This window comes from Gambusia affinis, linkage group LG02 (genome assembly GCF_019740435.1).
Source record: "Gambusia affinis linkage group LG02, SWU_Gaff_1.0, whole genome shotgun sequence".
Lineage (NCBI taxonomy): Eukaryota > Metazoa > Chordata > Actinopteri > Cyprinodontiformes > Poeciliidae > Gambusia > Gambusia affinis.
In genome coordinates, this window is record NC_057869.1 from 6,981,047 (window position 1) to 7,005,523 (window position 24,477).

Sequence of the window (24,477 nt, forward strand, 5' to 3'; positions counted from 1 at the left end):
CTATTATCTGCTACAGAAGCCAAGATTTGTAATTGCTTTTTTATTATTTTTCTTCATTTCATGCAATAATTAACTTGTTAAATTTAGAAAGCAAAAGTTATATGTTTCAGATTAAAGCATATTCAGTGTTAGGGTCAGGCCAGAATCGGTGGTAACTATTGTCTGTCGAGAGGGAGATAAATACTTCTAAATGCTGCTCAAGTTTTTCTCCAAATGTTAAATAAAAACACAAAGCCCAATATTCAAGTGTGTAGAATATTTTTATTTTTATTTTTATATTGTGAATACTTTAGACTTCTTCATAGACAGTTGTCACTCACGTTCAACCGGACATAGGTATTGTACACAACAGTTCTGTAAACATGGTCCAGGAGATCCAGGGTGTATTTGATCACATTCATTAGACAAAGTAGCCCAGTGTACATTGAAGAATATCTTTCTTTTTTTCTAAATAGTTCCTCTCAGTTATACATCAAACAACATGTTAGGACTATAGACAGTTACATTTAAAATACTTTACTTTCACAATTTGCTATAAACAAGTTGATAAATACAAGATTAGATATAACAAAAGAATATATTTATTTATCTATGTATTCTCACATACTCCACATATATTTGCTTTTTTGTGTGGCTTAATTCCTTTTCAGTTATAATATTTTCTCAGAGTAAAATTTAACTTCCTTCCCATAGTTAAAAAAGAAGCAGAAGAATCAAATCAATACAAGAATACGACTTCAAAAATAAGTTGTTGGCACTTTAATAGTGATGAAAAATACAAAAGTTTATATGTGTTTCAAATAAAAACATGAAACTTGCTGCTATGCAAATGTCATAAAATCTAATACATAGTAGAGAGAGGCGTTTTTAAGTTTTCAGTCCTCTATTTTATGTACGTTTCATCAAAGCAAACCATTAAAGAGTAAAAAAATATCAACAGTCATAATACACATGCACTCTCTGTATTTTCTCTTCAACACTCTGTATTTCTACTTTCTCTCATTATTCAATTGGAGAATAAGTCACACATAGTCCTTACATTTGCACATAAAAGACAAAGAATAATAGAAAGCCAGAGTTTCACAATACAAAACTATCAGTAAAAGGGATTCCATTTGTTTTGGTGAATTTTCTTCCTGCACCCTAAGTTATTAGCTAGGCACCGACAAAGTCCCAGCTTAATCTTCGAAACAAAGACTTGGTACTAAGATTGTTTTCTGTTCCCAATAATCCCTAAAGCCTGCAATGGTTCCACACAGTCTTTGGTCTGGTGCATCTATTATTCCCTTTTTCACTCTAACACATAAAACATTTTTCTGTCCTGTTTTTGTTTCCTTTCCCAATTAGGTTAAACTTGATGCAGCTCCTTGAAGTCAATGTCAAACAGCTAAGTCAAAACAAGAAGTTACTATTAACAAACTGTTATGATTTCTGTGTGTTCCTGAGTTAACACAGTTGACTCTTTTTGTTTGTGGACAGACTGTAGAATACATGGAGTGTCTCACTTAATAAGGCACTGACAGAGTTCAGCCTCTGTTCTAAAAGAATGGAAAGAAGAAACTGTTTCTTACTGTAGTGAATTAGTAGTAAGTAACCAGATACATCAAACAGAAAATTATGGTTCCCTTTGTAGTAATACAAATGGATGATTAGATTGTTTGATGTCAAACTGTCATTTGTGCCCTTTCCTAGAAGTAATAGCTAGATTTAAGTCTGTGCATAACGGCAGAGAAAGCTATGATTAATTAACATAGATAACGGTTAATTATCCCAGTGGCTACCCCCTACTTCAAAACCTGTAGTGGTAAAAATCTTTCAGAATGCTAACAGGCTTAACCCTGAAATCAAAGTGCTTGAAACCCTTGAAGGCATTGTGTGGCAAATGCATGGGGAGAAGAAAGAAGCTGCTGATAGATACTGGAGCCGACTGCTCCCCGTTTTAGTCCAACCAGTGGTGGCACACAGGAAATCCAAATGATGGATGATGGAGTTCTGGGTATTTGTAATCAAATGGCCAGCCAGTGTCTGAGCTAGAAAACAGAACAAAGATTTTATTGAATTTATGACATAACGTCATACTGATTTACGTTCTTGGTTTTGTTCTTGTTTACATGCAACCTGTGGCTAAAAAGACATTTGTAATTCTGATTTTAACTCTGTTTGTTTCTGTGTTGTTGAGAGTTGATCTTTAAAGGACTCCTGCCAAAATGTATTGTAAGAATCCTAAGACCCATCTACAATAGATTAAGGCACCCCTATGATCTCTGGGATTTCTAAAACAGTTCGAACATAACTAGGTCACCTCCAATTTGTAACTTTAGAAAGAAGGAAAACATGACTATATTATTCTTTGTACTCTGCACATATGTTTTCTTTTTAGTGATTTCTTATGGATCTAAGCACAGTGATATCACATATGTTACTCCATATGATACATTTCCCGTTAAATTTTGCAGTTTTATTTCTGAATACGTCTTGGATTTGAATTGCAGCATTGAGAACTTGCTTCTCTTGCGTGTCCCAACAAAAAATCTACACATAATTCTGAGGGGTGTGCACTTTCTCCCTGCTGGGACCCCAATAAACCAGGAATGCAATCCTTGCTGAAATGGATTTACATTCTGAGCATAGAAGGATTTTAAAAATTTCTTGGGAGTGGTTGATTTTTTGTTGACACGTGTTGATGCAGGACCCCATGGCTCAATAAACTGTGCTAATTTGGAAAAAGCCAGTCAAGTAAGGGTGTGACGAGTATGCTGATTTTGCTTTAAAGGTGACCAGTCCCACCTCAAATTTTCTGATGACCAAACCACACAAGCAGGTATTTGTCACCCTTCATAGTGAGGCAACACTGATCCTGCTCATTTCCTCCAAATTGCACCCAGGGCCTAGATATACTGCCAAAATTATAATTTTGGCAGTACATAGGACAAAATGTCCTATGTTCTCACAAAGGACATTTTGTGCAACCTCAAAACAGTAACTTCACTACACATCTAATAGTTGCTCCAACGGTCTCTTAATGCAGCACTGGAGGTCTTTCCAGGGTTCCTTTCGACTGCTTTACATCTAAAACTAATGGAGAAAGTTAAGGAAGTTTCCCTTACTCTGAATTGCCGCACATTTCCGTTGGCCACCAAGTGATATTCATGTTCTGGAGTGATACAGTAGGCTATTTTCTGAAAAATAGGTAATAAGAAAACATCATATGGAATCCTAAAACATGGTCTCTAAAAGACATAGAAAATAAATGAAATATACTGAACCTTTTACAACCCAGGATATATATCTATATACATACATATATATATATATATATATATATATATATATATATATATATATATATATATATATACATAAATGTGCTTACATGGGCTCTGAACACACATACAAACCTCTTTCAAAGTTCCAGGTACACTGAAGAATTTGTAGATCGCGTAAAAGGGAACAAACAGCATGGACGACATGGCTATTCCCCAGCCCAAAATGTTGGCCCAATAAGGGAAGGTGTAGTCATCATATTTCAGGCCTCCTGACGTCAACGTACTGGCTATAACAACAAACTGTAAAAGTAAATGTAAAAAGGTTTTTAAAAAATGTATTATGTATTACAAAGCTTCTAAGAATTATACTTGTGAACTTGGCTGCTCATATTGACAGTATGAACTTTCTAATTATCCGAAACCTAAAAAAAATCTTAGCATTTTTAATGCATGTTGCCATCCTTCTTCTGAACAATTTCTTTAATACATACCTTTCCTCTCTTGCTCTCGGTGAAAGCGGACACTTTTTTCCTCCAGTCCCTCCCTGCCCTTGCCTGCCCTGGTTGCTCTGTTTTTGTCCTGTCATTTTCTATCTGTTTGGAGCCCTTCTTTGCACATCCTCTAAATCTACTAATTATGGATCTGGTCAACCGGACTCTATGCAATTGATAAAATTTTCTCAACAAGAAGACTGGGCACAGGAGAGCCCTCTTGTCCTGCAGGGATACACCCGGTGGGATCCACCCTGGATTTATTCCTGATAACAGGATTTCTACTGTTTGGAGCTTGCAGATACCTGGCTTATCGACAAATTTGTGACAGACTTGCCCAAACTAGTGAACACTTGGACTGTTGATGTGGACAGAGACGCAAGTTGGATGCTGAGACTCGGAGACCAGCTGAGGACTCAAAAACTCATTAACGGGATGGAATCAATCTTGGAGAAGTTGCTAGTTTCGGCTCAGTGGAACGACCAAACTAATTTGGATTATTGAGAACTGAGATGTATCGAAGAGACTTTAGGGAAGATTGAAATTTATAATCTACCTGACCTAAGACATTCTGTATCTGAATTGGCTTTCCCGGTGTTGCCTTGGAAGGGCTGCATGTTTTCAAGCTCCTTGAAGATATGTAAACATAATGCTCCTTCCCACCTCACCCTCTCCCGTTATGCATGGAGCAGAGCACTCCCAAGGACATTCCTTGATAACAACATCTTGTCGGACTTCTGCCGGGAGGCTGAGCAATGTGGTTTCATGGCCCTGTGATGTCACCACCTTCGCTAATGTCTGTTTTATCCTGTGTTTTGTCTGAATATTGCTATTTGCCCTACTGTGCTCTTTCCTCCTTTTTATTTTATTTTGTTAGAAACTGTGGAGTACTCACTTTTAACCCAGAAAAGGAATTAGAGCAAACTTGTAATCCAGAAACTCTAGTTTATTAGTCACTCTTTAGCTTATATTGTAGAAACTGTAGAGTACTCACTATTTAGATGCAGAGAGACACCTGTTATTGCAACCCAGAAAATGAATTAGAACTTTAGAACGCTAAAGTCATTTTTATAACATTGATTTTTATTTACATGCCACAACTTAAGCAGGTGCTTTGATAAAAAAAGCTAATAGTTACTCTAGAAAAGTGTTTAATTTTTTTGTTATTGTTGTTTACTGTAGTTGAATGAACAAGAACAAAAGACAGAGCTTCAGGGATTGTAATTGTGACAATGCAATATCTGCACAATATCAATTTAACCCTCATGCCTGGTGTGGCATTCTTGTTTAAATTCCTGGATAGTGTTTGCTTTTACTTTTTTGAAGTGTTGTGACATGTTTAGATTTTTTATCTGTAATTCAAGCTAAGGCTTCAATGAAACTATTTCCTATCTTGCTATGGATGCTGGCATTTTGACAGAAAAAAAATGATGCTACATGGATCTGAGTGTAAGGAAATGTGGAAGATTTTATGGGTCATCGAGTCCTGTCACGTCTTCGAAGTATGTGTCTCAGTTTTGATGCACTCCAATTCTATATTTACAGCAATCTGCATCATCAACATTGGGTATATTACTTTTCTGTAACATTATTATTTCATTTTATTTATTTATTTTTAAGATCAAGTTAACATCTGGAAACAAAATCTTGGTGCTTTACAAGTGCCCTCAAGTGGTCAGGCAATCAAGAGTGTAATTAATCAAACAATAAGTGATGGCACGGGGTTTAATTTCAAACATTCCACATCCTGAAGTCAAAACACCATCTTCATAAGTTATGAAACATTAATGTTGGGTCACTGCTGTGATATGTTAATCACACTGATCTGGATTCTGTAGCATTATTACAAATGTGAAGTATACATGATGTATATGAGATACTGGAGTGGCTGAATGGTGAAATGACAGACTTATTTTGCTATGGCATTGTTTCTTTAAAAGTCATTGAAATAAAAGTATCATATACAACAGTGTGACAGATTCCCTTTTTTTCTGACCACCAGATTTTAAACCATTTTGAAGTGAAAATGTAATAAGCAAGCATGTCTCTAACTGTAAATACTCTTCATGTGGTGCTCATGTGAGTGATTTTGTGATGTGTTTTACATTTTAAATAGGTTTAGAAGGCTTAAACTGTGTTTTCTAAACATATTTTACATGTATAACTTGGTGTCTGGACACAAACGTTTGAACAAGTCAGGCTCTTCTATTGTTCAAGGCTTCATATGAACAGTGTAAGTGTATGTACAGTGAGATAATATGGTGTTAATTATCTGCAGTAAAAGCAGCAGCAAAGTCCAGAGATTGTTTCCTTTTCACAAAATCTCAAATCCCAAATGAATTATTCATCACAATGAAAAGGAGCATGAACTGAATTTGATGTTATTGCCACAATCCCCCAACCTACCATTTGGGGTGGGATTTTTGTGCTTCATCCCCCTACTAACAAATATTTAAAACTCTGGAAAGCAGAATAGATGTTGCCAAGTATTCCTGGATTCGTGGGTTTTGGGGTCTCTAAAATTCACGCAAACAGCTGGAGAGGACTTTATAGCCACATTCTGAGTCTGGAGAAAGTTACAGGGCTGAGTACAACATCCTGACTGAAAAATTGCAAACATGCTCTTGATGTGTTTTTCATTCTGTATATACACATACCGTATGTCATGTGTGAGCTGCTGTGGCTCTGTAGGAAAAATGGAAAAAGTAAAAGCGAAAAGTTTTTTTCCCTGCTGCCACTTCACACTTTGCAAGTCAAGTCAGTCACAAGTTGCTTTTCTGTATAATGAGCTATTGGTAAAAGAGACATTTAGTGTAAAAGCATAGAGTGATTGGTATGAATAGAAAAGTGCTAAATATAAATGTGTCCTGCCCATTTGCCATAGGCCACATACTAAATGGTATTTTGATGAATGGTGAGTTTATTTTAAGTTTGTCCTTTTTCTCACAATGTAAGAGTACAAAATGACAATTCCGATATGTGGTGTATTTGTCAGCACATTATTTTTATATTCTTTCTTCACCAAAATGTTTTTGAATGAATGAATTTGTGTTGACATACTCAACAGAGGGTGTAGAAATCAATTGTATTAAAGGAAGCCCATGGCTGTCTACGCCTGTAGCTGAATTGTTGCATACAGAGAAATGTGCTTTCTCGACAGCTCATGCAGATAAAAAAGGCTAAAATTGACTGTAAGTGAAGGCTCAAACCACGTCCCCCTTTTTCCAACATATTTTAGGCTTTTCTGTTGGTATTTGATTCTAAGTGAGAGCTTTTGACTTGCGTCTCCATCTTAATACATTATTTAAATCTACTTTAGATGGTGACTCTGATGCAGATATAAGTCAAATTATCATATAAATGCTGAAAATGAGGCAGTAAACGCCATCGAAGTAGGTTGCATTTTCTCAGAGTGAGTTATGTAGCTGATTATAATCTGGTGGAAAGGTTGAATCTTTCTGTATTTTCTTACCAGAAGAAAAGCTGGGCTGACAAATTTCCAGCACAGCCTCCAGTAAAGCCCTGGCTTGAAGCCCATCATTCGCTCAATATCTTCACTAAAGCGGTCCACACCTGCACAGAGCATGAAAGGTTAAATGGTTTCAGCAGAGGTGAAGCAATATGTTGTCATGATAACAATTTGATGTGTGTTTTTGTTCCAAGTGAATCTATTTAATTTCTAACTGGAAACAGAAATTCACAAACATCTAAATTGTTTACTCAATTATTTCTTCAAGAGCACAATAACATCGCACATATGTTTCTCAGGCTGATTTCTAGAACGTTGTTTTTATTTCTATCTCTTAAGCTTACGGGGCCAAAGAAGAAAATTAATTTAAGATTTTCTGTTACACTGAACTTTAACTTACCATAAAACCATGCCACTCCAATGGCCTCAATCAGCACGCCAAAAAGTATGGCAGTCCCGGCTGCATACTTATCTAACAATGTCAGAACATAGATCCCACCCTGCAGAGAAAGATACAAAAGACAAAAGTCTCAGTCTCAAAGTGCATCTTAATAAATTAGATTATCATCACAGTTAATTTATTTCTTCCGTTCAACATAAAAGTAAAACTCATATATAGATTCATTGCACACAGGGTAATATATTTCAAGCACCTCTTTCTGTTAACTGTGATGTGTAATGGTCTGCATCAATTGTTTGCAGTGTCTTTGAAAATTTGAATTTTACATAAATCCTCTAAAAACCTTGGAGTACCTTTTGTCAGAAAATAAACATGTGTACATATTGTACGTTCAGTCAAGCTTTTTCATGTTTTATTGATATCATCTCAACCCTATTATCTATTAACAAAGAATGCAAAAACAGTTGTTCCTTTTTCTAATATCTAAATTGATATAATAAACAAACCACATAAATCCTTTTTAAAATCTTTCCCAAATATTTCTGTATCTGAGTTTTACATGTCATAAAACTGTACTGTTTTCCTGGCTGCTAATGAATGAATTGGAATGCAAGGGAAATTTAACCCTCCTGTTATGTTCGTTTCTAAACATAACAATAATGTTTGTGGGTCAATTTGACCCATGGAGTGTTTAATCCTGTAATAGTGTCAGAAACCAAAAAATTCCTCCAAAACATTTTTGTATATGGTTATTAACTCCAACACTAACCATTTCAATCAATATTTGTGCAATGATGTTTTTGTATTTCTCAGAAATTAAGGCTCAATGATGAAAACCTATTCATCTACTCATTTTTTACATAAAAAATTTAATTTACATTTTTTATGTCCACTGAAAAAAATCTAGACACAAAAAACAATAATTTCTTTGAAGTTGATCTTTAGTAAATTTTTTTATATTATACTTACATTTTTTTTTTCCAATGGGTGATCTTTATAATTGAACTTGAGACATACTGTTCTGGGTCAAATTGACCTGCTGATTAAAATCAAGATAAATGAGTCATGTAGAGAGTATTTATGTTTTCCCCCACTTCTGCTGAGTGTCCACTGAGTGTGGGTGGAGTTTGTCCACAGGAACCCAACATGTTCCCTTCAAAAGTTGTATGAAAACTACGGAAGGGGATTAGGGCCACTGAAAAAGAAATAATTTAATCTTTAATCTCTTTAAGACTCTAATCTCAGAATTCTGACTTTAATCTCAGAATTCTGACTTTAAAGTCAGAATTTTTTTATTTTTTTTTGGTGGCCCTAATCCTCTTCCGTAGAAAACCTTGAGGCTCGCAGTTTCCAAGTGAAGTAAAGAGAATAGTGAGAAAGTGGGCTTGTGTGTGTCGGCGTGCATGTGTGTGTGTTGTGTTTGTATGTGTGTGGTGAAATATGGTTCATAGCTGCAAGGAAACATATAGAATCGGACATTATTTAATCTTTTTTTGCACTTTAACTTGACTGCCGGGTCAAATTGACCTAAACAGTATCTATGTAAAAAATAGACGCAGGGGGAGTTGGAAAAGTGTAAAATGAATACATTTTCAATTTACCATATATGTAGAGTGCACCTATTAAAACAAATAGAAAATGTTTTATGCAAAAAAAAATACCTCCAACTATTTTTAAACATTTTTTAAACTTTAAAACGGGTCAATTTGACCCGTAACATAACAGGAAGATTAATTGTTGGCTTCCTGGATGCAATTTAATTGAATCCAATGTCATAAGATTGTGATGCAATAGTTCATGAAAACTGACTGCTTTCTTATGAAGATGCTAAATCATGAGAATTGAGTTGAGCGCAGTTCAGATACACTCTCTCATAATAAGTCAGAAAAGCTTGACTGGTATTAAAGTAATTCTTGTAACATTTTGCAACATTTTTGAGGAGTTTATAAATCAACTTTAAAAAGCATCATAAATGTTGATACTGACATTAGTAATGCAAAACAGGGCAACGAGGAAGGTTCCAAAAGCTGTGGCAAATGTAAAGAGCTTTCTGTTTCTTTTAAGAATCTTGAAGTCGTCTGTCAGGCCTGTAATGACCGCCTCCATGCCGCCCATCTGAAGGAAACAGACAGACATGAAAACCAGAAATGTCTCCAAACCAGCAGAGCGCCTAAATACATTGTAATGTTCAGTTTTTATTTGGTTTGTAGGTGCAAACATTATTACATCATCACTTTAATAAAACAAGTTTCTATACATCCGACAGATATCTCTAAACTCTTATGTGTGCAAAGATACAGTTTGGCATCAGTTACTGGCACTTGAGTGAACTGATTATAGAAAGTAAATAAGTGCTGGTATATTAATATCTATTAAGATGTCTTAGGATTAAACTTGTGATTTGATTGTGTGAATAAAACAGTGAAAATAATTTTACGGAGGTGTTTGTGCTTCTCCTAAAATATTATGTTTATCTGAGATACGACTCTAATTACTATAAAGTTTGTTGCTGTTGAAAATTAGATTAGCTTTGGCAGAGCCAAATAGAGGAGAATGGGGGTTTTTTTCAGATCAAAATCTTTCCTAATACACAATAAAAACAAATGAATACATTCAAGGTATTGTTGAAGTATTTTATTTTGATAATCATCCAAAGATTAATTGTTCCTTGAGAAAAAAATCATATTAGATTAACATGTGTGTTCATTTATAATATTAATTTTGTCCAAGTAAACTCTATCTGCGATAAAGAGTCTGCTTTAGTTATTTTCAGTTTTAATCTTCTATATGTAGGATCTGTGTTTTTTTTTAACTTTATTTAAGTGTATTGATATCATTTGTATTAATACTGAAAAGCAATAACAATTCTTATTTTACTACGGTATTTGGATATCACTTCTTTATAGCTGATGGTTTTGATTGTTGCTATAGTGTAAATGTAAAAACTAAAAACCTCCCCGAAAAATATAAAATTCTGAAAGTGTCGTAATCTAAATATGCAATGAATTCACCATGTTGAGTTGAATAGCTGAAATCCAAAGTCTTAGGAAAACATTAAATACCGATGGTTTTTCTTGACTATTGGCCTGGAACTAAAACAGCGCTGGGATGAATTCCTTCAACAAACAGCACGAATGAAATGTTTTTGCAGATGTTAAACAAAAAGAAAAGAAAAAAGAGACAACTTAATTGTATTCACCCATAGGATCAATATTTTTGGCAATTACAGCTGCAAGTCTCATTTGACATGTCTTTGTAGTTTTAGCTCATGTAGCCAATGGAATTTTTCTCCATTTCTCAAACAAAGCTGCTTTGCTGCAAAAGTTCAGCCATTACCATATTGAAAGCTGAAATTCTGCCCCCCATAAGGCTTCCCTCAAGAAATCTGTCATCACCATATTTCTCCGAAATAGTGTCTTGGAATAAATATTTGAGGCTTGCGTTTTCCCATAAAGAGGTATCTTTCTAGGAACCTATAGTGTGTTTTACAACATATCAAAGAAATGGAAGATGACTTAAGTTATTGTTGTGATAAAACCTTAGATTTCCCCTCTAAAAGAAAACATAAAGTTGGTCGTAGCATAGGATCTGGTGAGGTTAAACTCTACAGTATTTATCTTCAAACTGAACATCGTCTTGGAAGTACTATCGAGTTGCAGTTAGCAAAGACATTACAAAAGCATTACAAAAATCTCCTTTTTTCCTTTTTAGGCAGTATTTTAGTTGAATGTGGTGAAAGGTTTTGCTCTCTGTTTTCATGTTGACAGTCTTTTTGATGTGCAGCAGTTTGTAGGTGATCTCTGACTACAGCGATTATTGGATACTTTATGCCTCTTTACCTGATTGGTGAATGGTGAAATTTACAACAAAATATGTCAAATTATTGGAAATAACATTCAGTTTAATGTAGCACACAGCAACTTATATAGATCTGCCTTCACACTGTGGATTAAAGTTCTGAACCCCTCCAATAGTCACTGTATAATTCACATCCTGCATCTTTTTGACAGTTTTAACCTCCAGCGTACAGTGGGTAAGGCTACTCACCGAGCTATCAATGCCCAAAGTCAGCAACATGATGAAAAACACAATAGCCCAAAATGTTGAGCCAGGTAGTGTTGCAATTGCCTCTGGATAGATGATAAACACCAAACCTGCCCCTGTAAGCAATCAATAATATGAAACACTTTTATTTACATTCAAATTGTTATGTGGACGTAATGTTAATTGTAGTATTGCATGTTTTTTACTTACCTTCTGTTGCTACATCTTGCACTCTCACATTATGCTTTTGGGCCATATATCCAAGAACAGAAAATATTGCAAACCCTGAGAAGAAACTAGTGATGCAATTCACTGTGCTGGTCAAGAGAGCATCCCTAGGTTAAAAACACGCAGTGATGAGAAGTTAGAAATATATTTTCTCAACATAAGTAGTTAAAAATTTTCACTTATCTGAAGTTCTAAAGGTCTGGTAAAGGGATCATTATGAAACTTTTGTGTATGTTAACTTATATGTGTACTTCAACTAATTTTGAGTAGAATTATTGAGTTGAATTTATATACAATACAGTTTTTAAATTAAGTAAATTTTGTTTAATTTTTATGGTTTTATCTTCTGGAAAATACTGAAGATTAACGGTAAATTTTAAATTTCCTGGTTTGGTGGCTTAATGGATAATTAGAGAGCGGTTCTGTGACTACTGAGAATGAATAAGGTCACAGTGACCTTAGCCACCTCCTGGGTTTAAGGAGCAGAAGCCTCTGAATGAGCAATTTCCTTCCATTTGACTTCCCTTTCACTTTCCTTTTGTTCCTATTTTTATGGGTTGTGAACAATTTAAAGATGTTTTCACTGAACACCGCTGTCCTGTCTGCTTATTCAGGTCATTAGACAAGTACATGAAAAGAATCAGGCAAATCTTTAGTAGATAAGAAAAAAAGGCACATGACACTTCAAAATATGCCAGCTTAAGGTTTTACTTTATTTTAGAAAAATGGGGTAAATACATGAAAAACTACTTTTAAAAACATGTTTAAAAAAGGTTAAGAACATAAAAATATTAGAATGTGAGGAATTTGATAATGACATTGATGATCCAAAGCAATCCTATGTTTTTACACGGACTTCGTTTTATAATTTTGAAATGAAAATATTCTATTTGTTACTCTGCCAATAGAAAAACTATTTTAACCACCAAATTGAAATTGTAGACACGTTCTTGACATCCTAGGTATTAAAACAAGGATTTGTTAAAATGCTTATGTCTGTTTAATGGAAAATGGAAAAAAAGAAGAGTAATCCCTTAATTTTTAGTCTGATCTATGCTCTCTCTTCAAGGGTCTGATTTGTCTGGGTCAGTCAGTACTAATTTCTCGAATGTCTTGAACTACCTGATTTGAAGCCAAAGCTTGTTTATACTCAGCTGGACAACCAAAATAATAACTTTCTAAGGCATTTCAACAAACATCTATAGTGTCAATACAGTTGATTAATTGAAACACAGCTTCCTTCAAGCCTTGCAGCCTTATGCCGCCTTGTAAACTTCAAACAGTGCAAATCTTAGTATTGTCTAAGCTTTGGAGAGACCGATACAATGTAATACAGATATACACATTTAGATATTTTCCGTCTAGAAAATAGTTTTCTCCACACTTCTGTCTGTGCCTGCACTTTGTTTCTACCCTGTCACCCTTAACAGAATCTGACTAGTGGTCTTCCTCCTAAGTAGTTTAATGTGAGCTTTGATGTTGACTGCATTGCTATAGCCACATTTACAAGTTGATTTGAATGTAAGGGTTTGCCAAATGTATAAACAGAAATTAACACAAATCAATGCAAAAAGAAATACTATTATAAATTGTAGCAGTTGTAGTAGTAGTCAGAAACAATTTATGTAGTTTACTAGTAGTTAACTTGTTTTCTGTATTTCCTTTTTATTGTTATTCCGGTCTTTTTCTTTTAAACTAGTTCAATCTTGTTCATTTGTTTTTGTTTATATGTTCTCAACCTCTAGCAAGACTTACTTGGACAACAGTATTTCTCTTGAACAGCGCACTTATGGACTATTAATGTAGGAAAAGATAAGCTCAAAACCTTTTGTCTGCTGTGATCCGAAGAACAGCAGCTCTCTGAGAAAAAAACAACTAAACATGCAGCCTTTAGCTATTATCTGGCAACCCTTCCTGGTCTGTACTTTATCTGTCCTCAAACACTAGGACACTGACGTAAGCTGGACAGATTAGCCTCACCTATGTCTTGTTGTCTAGCTGCAATATGGAAAGGAAGGCTGCTTAGAAACAGCAAGATGTTGCTGTGGGCTTGTTTGGGATGATCAACAATTCACTGTGAGCCTCCTTACCTGTAGCAGTTGTTGTTAAACTTGTTATAGCTGGAAAACGCAATGAGGACACCAAAGCCTGCTCCCAGTGAGTAGAATATTTGTGTAGCAGCATCGATCCACACCTATAGGATAAATAAGGCAGTTTTTGTTCATTTTTCCTTCTAAAGTGTAATGAATACACAAATAGTTGTTTATTTATTTTTCAATCAAATCTATTTGAGATAGGTAATTTCTTATTTGTTTGCCTTCTTCAGTTGTATCCAGGATACAATCGGACTGTATCCTCTTGTTTCACAAAAAAAAAAAACTGCTTAATTTGGCTTTCATATTTAAAGATAAAGTTCACAGTGTTCTTATAGTAAAAATATTAATTTACCCAGTTGGTAGAATGTTCATTCACTTTCCTTCTTAACTATATTTAATATCTGCAGAACCAGTTGAATCTAGCTTTTAAGGAGAAACCAATTGTCTGCCTAGTAGTGAGTAGTGTTAGAGAAACCATCTTACATAAGATAGCAGAGTTCAATTCAAATAAAATCATGCATTCAATAATAGGACAAGAAAGGTTAAAGCTAACATTAAAAAACTCTGCTCAAAAATGAAAATTGGATTTTATCGCTTTTGTGTGCCACTTTCTACAAGTGTGGCAGGGCTCATGAGTTTGTAACCACTCTCTCTGACCTCTAGGTTGTTTAGTCGGTTGAAATCAATGTTGAGGTAAGCTTTGATCCCCTCCATGGACCCTGGTAGAGTTATGCCTCTGATGAGCAACACAAACAGGACAATATACGGCATAGTCGCTGTGATGTACACGACCTGAAGATATGCAAAGGACAAATAGCACATAGGTTACCAAATTCACCATTGCACTCCGCAAAATAATCCGTTTTCAAATAAATACAGAAAGACTCTTCTTTTTTCTCAAATTTAAAAACATTGTAGGTATGTTAGAACCTTAACACACAACAGAAATAATTGTAATATCACTTTTATGCTCTTAAATGTAATGTTTGTTAAAAAAATAATTATGGGTTCAACCCACATTGACAGTGGGCTGTCTTCCTCAAAGAAAACATTTTTTTTTTTTTTTTTTCAGTTTTATATAACATGAGTAAGTTTTAAAAGCAAAGTTCCAGTTGGAGATAGCAGTGGGTCAGCACCTGACAGCTTTTATCCAGATGATCAAGCATTGAGTCTACTGCAAGATATAAACCCTCTGCTGCTGCTGTGAATATCAGATTTATAACTCAGTGGAGTAATGAAAGTATTAAACACTACCATACCAGATCCTTCTAACTGTCAACAATTAGCCTAAGAATAATGTGTCAAAAAATAAGTACAGGTGGCCCATACCTTCCCTGAAGACTTGACACCTTTCCACAAGCTGAAGTAGAGGATAAATACAACCACAACCAAGCACAGCGTTAAATCCCACCGAGGCAAGCCCAGGTCCTGAATACCTTTACTTTCATGGAGATGCAACACACCCCGTCTGCATAGGAGAGACAAATCCAAATATACACTATAGGAGAGACAAATCCAAATATACACTGTCATGATACCCAGGAGCCATAGTTAGTTTTGACATACCCTTGTTTATAGAAGATGTTACTTTTTCATTCAGTAATCTGGACATGATTCAAAGGGTACACTTAATTTTTTTATGGATTATTGCCACAAAAATATTTTCTGAGCGTGAAAGAGAATTAAGTAACTGTTTTTTCACAACATACTTAATCTAAGTGATTTATAGACGTGGAATGGAACTTACTTACAGCGACAGCTTAAATTTTGCTAATGTATATTAGGGTTTCTAGGTATCTTAACTGTAGTCTGAGCTCTACAATTTGTAGAATCTAATTCTTTGATTGTACAAATCAATAAATCAAAGAGCTGGCTGACTGTCACACTAATGTACACACATCTAAAACTGCTGTCACGATTAAAATCAAAGTCATAGTTATTTACAATGTCTAGTTTGTTAGTAAAAATCATTATGTGATATGTTGCACAACAAAAGTAATAAACCCTCCAAAAAGCCAAGCACACTGTTTGAAGCAGGTATATTCAAATGCTTAAATGCAAAGTTCAAAATAAGTTGCAAGTATTTTTAGTTGAACTGATTTTCTGTGTCCACAAACTAAAACTCAGTCATTTAAGATTTAGCTGTTGTTGATATGATTCTTTCTGATATATGTTGATATGATTTTTGTTAAACTGAACCACCCAGTTTATTGGGCCGCCAAGGGAGTTTTAAAACAAGTTTTAAATAGCTATCAGAGGTTAAGATGGGAGGAAAAGAACAGGGATGATAGCACTCCACCCTCAGCTAACATATCCAACCTGTTGATTTTACTTCATCTTAATTTACCATGGACAATATGCTGAATGAGATGCATTTTAATAACTCCACTTCACTGATATAGAAATAAAAATTATCTCAAGCTTGTTGACATTGTGTACAAAGGATTTGATTTTCACAGAAGATTAACTACTTTTGTTTCAACACCTGGCAGATTCACACAAGTAGATCAAAATTGTCAAGAATAATTTGCTAATATTAAATATTTTTCTGCTGTCAAGCTGTCAGCTCAAGATGGCCTTCCAAACACTGAACAATTTTATGACACTAGAGACAAATGATGGCTCTTTTTTCCCTACCCAAATATTGTTTCCTTCTGAAAGCTCTGCTGCAAACTAACTACACTGGAAAAAGAGTAAATTTACTGATATCTTATATTTAGTTACTGTATGAATTTAGATAAGCGAATAATACTCCAGAAAGCATTATGAGCACTGATCTTATCTTTATAAACTGTTTTAAGAATACAACAAGATAAAATTTTTATACATCCTTCTGATCAAGACTTCTTTTTTTACATCATGCATAAAGAAATGCTCCACCAACGACCTTTTCAAAATAAAAAATAAAAGATAACACATGCCTGACACCTGGTACTACTCAACCTAGAAGGTATGTAATATTTGTTATGTTTATCTGTTGCCTAAATTGGGTGGATATGCAGCTGAGAATTTTTCAGGGAGGTGAAAAAACATTTGTTTATAGATACATTGGTTTTAGGCTGTCATTTTTTGTGTAATTTATAGTTTTTAATAAGGTGAATATAAAATTGCTGTTGATTTCTGCTTTATAAAAAGAGGGGATCCTTTATTTCAGCTGCACATTTTTAATTCAAGCTTTTTCATTTAGATCCTACAATTTTGCAGCTGTTGGTAACTAAATTTAGAGAATATATTTCACGAGGACTTTTTGAAGAACAGTATAGAACACAGACTCTTGGGGCTCACAGTATCAAATATTTTCCACCATATTAAAGATTGCACATGAAGTACTTGTTCAAATCTTTGACAACATACCCAGATGAAGAGTTTGATGCCAAAGAACTCAATGTTAGTCCCATATAAAAGTCCCAATGGTGTTTCTCGAGTTCCACATTTGTAAGAAAAGAACTGAGAAGGCTTTTCTTCAGTCACTCACAAATATTAAGACTCAAACTCCAATCCTTAAGGAACTTTTTCTTGCAACATTTAGATGTGTTTCCATTTCAACACACCTGAAGTTAATAATTAGGTCATTAGCAGGACTCTGTTGGAGGAGCATTTAATTGGGAGACCAAAAAATTTTACTTTTTCCACAATCCTCTATAATTCTGACTGTGCATGGTGGAGTGGTAAACTGGTCCTCCTTAAATGGAATATTGACCAACATATTTGATGCGTATTGATTTTGATGATGTCACTCAACAAAGTGTAATGTCTGTTACTGTAAATTCAATTGGTGACTGTATCTTGTTATCACTTCTTGTGCTATTATGTGAAGCACTTTGAATTGCCTTGTTGCTGAAATGTGTTATATTAATGAACTTGATTGTCTGATCGAATGATTGTTCTTATGGTAAGTGAGATGGGCCTTTGAAATAACTGATAAGAACACACAAAAGAATAAATTAATTAAATTAAGAGATAAAGAAATACATAACCATGTCTTGAATTGTAATTATTGATAAATATAGGGGACTTCTACATATTTTTAAAATTTTGGAAGAATTTTTCAAACATGTCAAAAATCAAACATGTTACATCACTATACAAAGTTATCCATTACTATTATTCTTAGAATTTTTGTTCCACCTAGAAATATTAAGTCTGAAAGAAAGGATCTGAAAAACTTCAGAGGCTTTTTTTTGTTTGTTTGTTTGTTTTTTGTTTTTGTTTTTTTTTTAAGGAAAATTATACATTTAAAGATTTATGGTCTGGGAAGGCAGAAAGCAGCATGAAAACATCAGTTGATGTGTTAAAGAAATGTATACTGTGCTCTTATCTGAGGGCATCGTGTTAGATTTGTGTTGCAATGCCCCAAAGGCCTCTCGCCCACCTGATTGAATTGATAATGTACTTCTAGTACATGCAGACTGTAACATCAGCACAGTTCCCTTTGGCCCTGTTACTCTAAACATATTTAGTCTTATCATCACTCAGGAAGCTGGTTGCCCTGCCATCCTAACACCCGCTGCTACCATTTGTTGATCTTGGTGTATTTGAGTTGCGTGCTGTCAGGTCTTAAATAAGAAAAACCAAACATTATGAGACAGCTCAGTGGTCTTGTTTCAATCAGCTACATTTTACTCATTACAGAAGATTTTGTCTGTGGTGTTTTAAAAAACAGATTTTCTAAACTGATGTATCTCTGTTATTTCACTTTCAAAATTACAATAACATTGATTTATAGAGTGTTATTTTCACAACTTAAACCAGATGTGGCTGCCGCTGACTGCATCTAAAGAGAATGGCTATGCTTTAAATTAATTAGTTTGTATTGCATTACCTCAAGAGAATCATATGTTTGGGTGGAGGGTATTATGAAAAATTTACTTTTTGGAGCTTTACATTGCATTATAATGTTGGGCCCTGCAATTGTAGTTATAGACATTATGTGCATTTAAAAAATAAATTAAGACATTTGACTTCGCATAACAGCTGTATCTGATGCTGGCCTGTGTCTCTTTAAGAAGCTCCTGCTCTTTCCAACACTCTGCCTTCAACACTTTCACAATAATGCCTTTCCATTATGCTGTTTGCAACAGTTCTTAGGAGCATTGGTTGAAACTCAAAACCTTTTCGCTTTCAAGTTTCAAACATGGTTTCAAGTAGTATTTTTTGTCTTGAAATCAACAGCCTTATGTAGTGCATTTTGACTAAGGCAATGGGTCAGATAAACCATAAATGTTGTAGGTGTGTGTTATATGCATTAAGCAACCCAGCTGGAAAGCCAAAACGCCCCTCAAAATAAAAGCATAAGATTAGGTGTGACGTCAGTATGAAGGAATGTTTCATTCGAAAGTTTGTTTTACTAATCAGGTTTGCTGCAAATGATGGCTAACCTACAAACTAAGCTCACGAATGTTGGTGTGTGAGATGTGAAGCAACTGAATTGTTGACTCAGTTGTCCTCCCTCATGCTGTGCTTTGGCTTTGCTCCTGTTCTCAAAGCTGTAAGCAGGAGGATTTATTATCCCCTACAGTCGCTAGCCCCATGGAAGATCTGTCTCAAAATGCCTTATTGTTTTCAGTCTGCATGTTCCTGTCCTTTAATGTAAATAAAGCATGAAAACAAAACAAAAAGATATATTTTCTGATTGGGTTTTATGGAGCATGTCTTGTGTCTGTCTGTAATCCCATCCTTTTTTTTGAAGGTCTGTTGAAACTTACAACAGTGTACCTTCAATGTGAGCGCTGAATCCACGTGGTTAATAAAAGTGTTTACATACCTCCAATATATCAGGTTTGGAGTTTCGTGGAAAATGGAATATTACCCAGGGATACAGTTTAAACAAACACTGAAAGCCGGGACGTGTTGCTCAACGGAATGGGATCAGGTCTTTATTAATCCGTCACTTATTGGCCCTCATAGAGTTCTATGTTTTCTGCACTTCAAACCTTGCATTTGTCCATTGTATTGTCCAAGTCCAAGTCATCTCACAGACTTCCTTTGTGAGTCTTCCTCAGCTTCCACAGAAGCTGAGGAAGAACTGGCTGTCTTTGAAGTATAAACAGATGGGACTCTTTTCAAGCACTTCAAAGAGAGCATTTGAACTTTTTATGTATACACTTTTTGTAGTGCAAACACTTACAGCTAGACGGTTTTAGGTTGTAAACTCACATTGCTCTGACCTGTTGCCCAATTCATACTGACAGGAGCTGTTTTATATTGGTTTGGATGTTGGTATAATGCAGACACAGATAATGAAAAATATTCCATAGCCGGTTATGATACATTACCTATCTATGTATGGGCTTACAGGGTGGTGTAGTTATTACCACTGTTGTCTTGAAGATAGAAAACCAGTTTATTTTTTCTCCTTGTACATGCTTGGGATCCCTGTGGGTGAATGTTATCTTAAAATCTAAAAATATACATCTTTGCTTAATTAACCCCTTTAAATTGCCCTTAGGTGTGAGTGTGTATGTGCAGAGCTGTTTGCCCCATTTGGTTGTTTCCCAGTGACTGCTGGAGGTAAGCACCAATTCACCCTGATGGCACTGGTTATATCACCATTACTACAAAAATATTAAGGAGGATCATCACTCCCCTTATTAAAAATATGTACAGTGTGACTTCCTGTTACATTATATTAGGATTCCTTTACACATCTTGGCCAGGCATGCTAATAAATGTGGGCTCCACAAAAAGTTATATTTTGTGATAATACAGTTATAGTGGAAAGATTTCACTTACTCGTAGTACTCAGCTGCTGGGGTGTTCTTGTACTTGGCATAGGTACCATTGCCAAGGAAAGAACCATTGATTTGGTCAGGGTCAGTGCAGTTTACGCTGTTCCAAGCGTTGCCACATTTGAGCCATGGGAGCTCACGTGTCATGGAGGAGAACAGGTAGTAAAGTGACCAGGCAATGATGACGTTGTAGTAAAAACCAACATACAAGGCTATGACAATCACGGTGTAGCCCACACCTGACAGAAACAGGAATAATTATAAAACAAGAAAAATATAATGTCACATATTTACATTAATCAATTTATAAGTATTTGTAACTGTTTAATAGATAAGGTGGAAAGTACAGATATGTAAAAGACTTCATTTGCAGATTATTGTGTCCTTGTGCAAATTAGCCTCAATATACACATTCTTTAGTGACAATCATTTATTGTCTGGTTTAAATTTGAAGTGTTTTTCTGCCCTTATTTTCATAAAGTATTAATTAGAGATTTAGCAGCAGGTGGATGTATAACCACCCTTATCTATTGAAAACTCAGAACCTAAATTAGTGCTATCTACAATGCATTGATTGCAACTATACATCATTTTCACCTCTTTTAAGGGAGAGCATGAAGCCTGTGTTGTGTTATTCTATCTCCACTGGAATGTGACATCTTCACATGAAACTGAGGAGCCTCATAAACCCTTCACCTGCTCATTCTGCTCAGGAAAATAACAAACCCTCCCACCTTTTTGCTGAAGCCAACAAAAACACCAACTGGTGCCATTTTAAAACATTTTCATCTGAGAGCGCCTGAAAATCTACTTTTAGATCTCCTTCTTAATGCATTAAATCTCCTTTTTGCAAATCTATATTGTAGGTAAATTTTTAAAAAATGTGCCACAATGTTAATGTTCAATTAGATTTCATATGTGATTATAGACAGTTAATGTGTCTGAGTAAAAGTCATAGACAATGACTCATTTTCTATATGAGTGCTTATATGACACATATCAGCACAGTAATATGTGATTCTAGTATTGGTATGCAAGACAATTTCCATTCCCTCACCTAAGTGAAACAAAATGTAGCAAGGAGCCTGAATGTTGCAAGTACAATGAGAGTGAATGGATGACCTGCTGTGACAGGTTTTAGTTACAAGAGACTCTTTTCTACCTTTGAGGGGGGTAAAGGAGAGGAACAACACGATAAAATTAAAGGGCAAGGACACATGAGAGGCTGATAAGAAAAGAATATGCTGATCTGTAAGTTTAAAAGGTTACAATGAGACCGAAGTCAATATGTCATGTGTGTTTGAATCTGAATGTGAGTCCTATAAGTCTGTGTATGTTAAACAAAAATACCTTTAAAGATTGGGCATATTTTCCAAACTGTAGCTGCTCCCTCCCTGTTGTATTGGCCCAAGGCAAGTTCCATGTAGAACAGTGGCATCCCAGCAATGACCAGGAAAAGAGTATATGGGATTAAAAAGGCACCTGAAAAGACACATATCATCAAATTGAAGTGCTGTTCTTCATTTTTCTTTGAGTTTGACTTTTTGTGATAAGAAAATGTTGACAAGTGGCAGAGTTATGGATTAAGAAGGGAAACAAGATGGCCAGGGGGGTTGACATTCTTAGAAAAATAGTGGGAAGAATCAGAGCTATTTTCATGCTGTGCTTCAGAGGCACATCCACCCCAACGTAGGAAACAAGCTTTGATAATTGAATTGATCTTGACACAGTCCATCACAGGTGACACATTATCTCCAGTAATGAATAAATATTCGCCAAAGGCCAGTCTGATTGACAGTTCTGTGCCGGGGTTGGACCACTGAGGGTGCAGATTAAGAACATGTTGATTTTATTTTTACATTCGAATAGAATATAAAAGCAAACAGAGGACAGGGCACAGCTTCCACTGTGAGCCCTCTGTTGTCATTGACATGGGAGGTTAAAAAAAAGCAGCACTATTTTAAGCAATCCTTTGTTGGTTTAGCTACACAAACTGATTCTTTTCCCTCTCACCACACTGCAGATTCAGCATTCAATTGTTTTTGAATCAGTTGTCATGAGGTCAAACACCACTTACATTAAAGGTTCAAATATCAGAGGATGTCCTTAAATATCACCGATTGGGGCATTTCAAAGCGCAAATAAATAAATAAATAAACTGACTGCTGTCTGTAGAATAATTTCAGATTCATCCAAAGAAACTAAAAATAAATCATAACGATACATGTCCAACAACTTGTAACAGGACACCTGACATTTTGCTTGATGATCTTGGTAGTTGTTTAAAATTGTTATCAGACAGAGTCAAATCATACACTTCACTTGCGCATGAGGAAATTTAAAATGGGGCATTTCCTCGATCATGAAAGCAAAAACCCGCCTCCCCGTTTATACTCCTGGGACTATTATCGGAGATTAAAGGCGCTAAAATTAGAATTGAAACAAAATGATTCACTTTGAACATCAAAATCACAAACATCTTTTAGTCTTCTAATGAATCCAACATTATAAATCCAACATTATTTACAACATTGGAAATGTTGTAAATAATAATAATAATAATAATAATAATAATAATAATAATAATAATAATAATAATAATAATAATAATAATAATAATAATAATAATAATAATAATAATAATAATAATAATAAGTGTATTAAAACAGACAACCTCAGTACAGGAACACAAAAATCTCTATAATATTTTAGCAGCACTAGCATTTATTTGATTTAAATATTCTCATATGCAAGCTGTAAACTAAGAGTTCACTGCTTTCTGTTGCTTTTTCGTGCTATTTTACGCACATTAGTGACGAAACACATTGCTCACTCACCTCCTCCGTTTTTGTAGCACAAGTATGGAAATCTCCAAACATTGGCCAAGTCCACAGCGAAGCCAATAACGGACAAGAGAAAGTCTATTTTCTTGCCCCAAGTTTCTCGGTCTCCCTCAGGAGACGCTCCGGGCAAACCCACGCGGTTCCCAGGGGTGGAAATAATGGAGGAGCTGGTGTACTGGACACCATTCTGGTCCTTGACCAGTATCAGTTCTACCTCTTTTTTCTCCACGTCGCACTGTTTCAGCGGTGCGACCGATGACAGTTTGTGCTCTGGCAGGATCTGGATGTTCATCTTCTCCGCGAAGAACGTACGAAGCCCTCGCCGGTGCGATGGTCTCACAGCTCCCTGTGGGTCCTGGTAGAGCTGGCTTTCTGAGTTGATGCGCTTGGCAAAAACAGTAACAAGGGACTGTTCCCCACCGTAACTATAGGTGACACCTCCGTGTTCATCGGCTAGAGAGAAGAAGAAAGGGGAAAGAGTTTGGAAAGGTTAGGGATTCGTGCGTAAAGTTTACGCATCTAGTAAATCACGGTTTAGAGTCTCAACAGGGGGATAAGTGCCATAACCATGTCTACAGCAGACAGACCTGATGTCCATGTGCTTTTGCTACAAGTACAGCATTAAGATGAATTATTATCTCTAATTCACAGCAATACAAAGTGTCAAGGGTATTCTACTCCAGTACGTCACCAAACGTGCTGAGGACATTACGCAAGATCGAGACATCTCATCGAAATTAAGTCCAAGATGAAAGGATATTATAATATGAGTCAAGTTACTAAAGCAGTGCAAAGACAGTTCTTCAGCTGCTATCCCGTACTTGATAAAACTAAGGACACCTCTCCATGACCCGATGCTGCTGCGCTCCGGATGCGTCTGAGAGAAGACTGCCCATGCTGAAGGAACTTTGA

The 24,477-nt window shown here is 35.5% G+C and overlaps 1 protein-coding gene across 2 annotated transcripts; it reads right to left on the bottom strand.

Annotated features, from left to right (window-relative positions):
• Positions 1–241: 241 nt before the first annotated feature.
• slc6a2 (solute carrier family 6 member 2) lies at positions 242–24,477 on the bottom strand. Of its 2 annotated transcripts, none has more exons than XM_044096943.1 (15): positions 24,387–24,477; positions 23,560–24,018; positions 22,073–22,204; positions 20,727–20,961; positions 15,324–15,462; positions 14,652–14,786; positions 13,989–14,092; positions 11,881–12,005; positions 11,674–11,786; positions 9,613–9,741; positions 7,627–7,726; positions 7,230–7,330; positions 3,399–3,566; positions 3,108–3,179; positions 242–2,030 (listed from the first exon to the last, which is right to left on the bottom strand). In XM_044096943.1, the coding sequence occupies exons 2-15, from the start codon at positions 23,855–23,857 to the stop codon at positions 2,007–2,009; spliced, it is 1,875 nt and encodes a 624-aa protein (XP_043952878.1). In that variant the 5' UTR covers positions 23,858–24,018; positions 24,387–24,477; the 3' UTR covers positions 242–2,006. The 2 variants fall into 2 exon arrangements, with proteins under 2 accessions (XP_043952878.1, XP_043952887.1); XM_044096952.1 differs by lacking the exon at positions 24,387–24,477 and adding an exon at positions 24,153–24,183.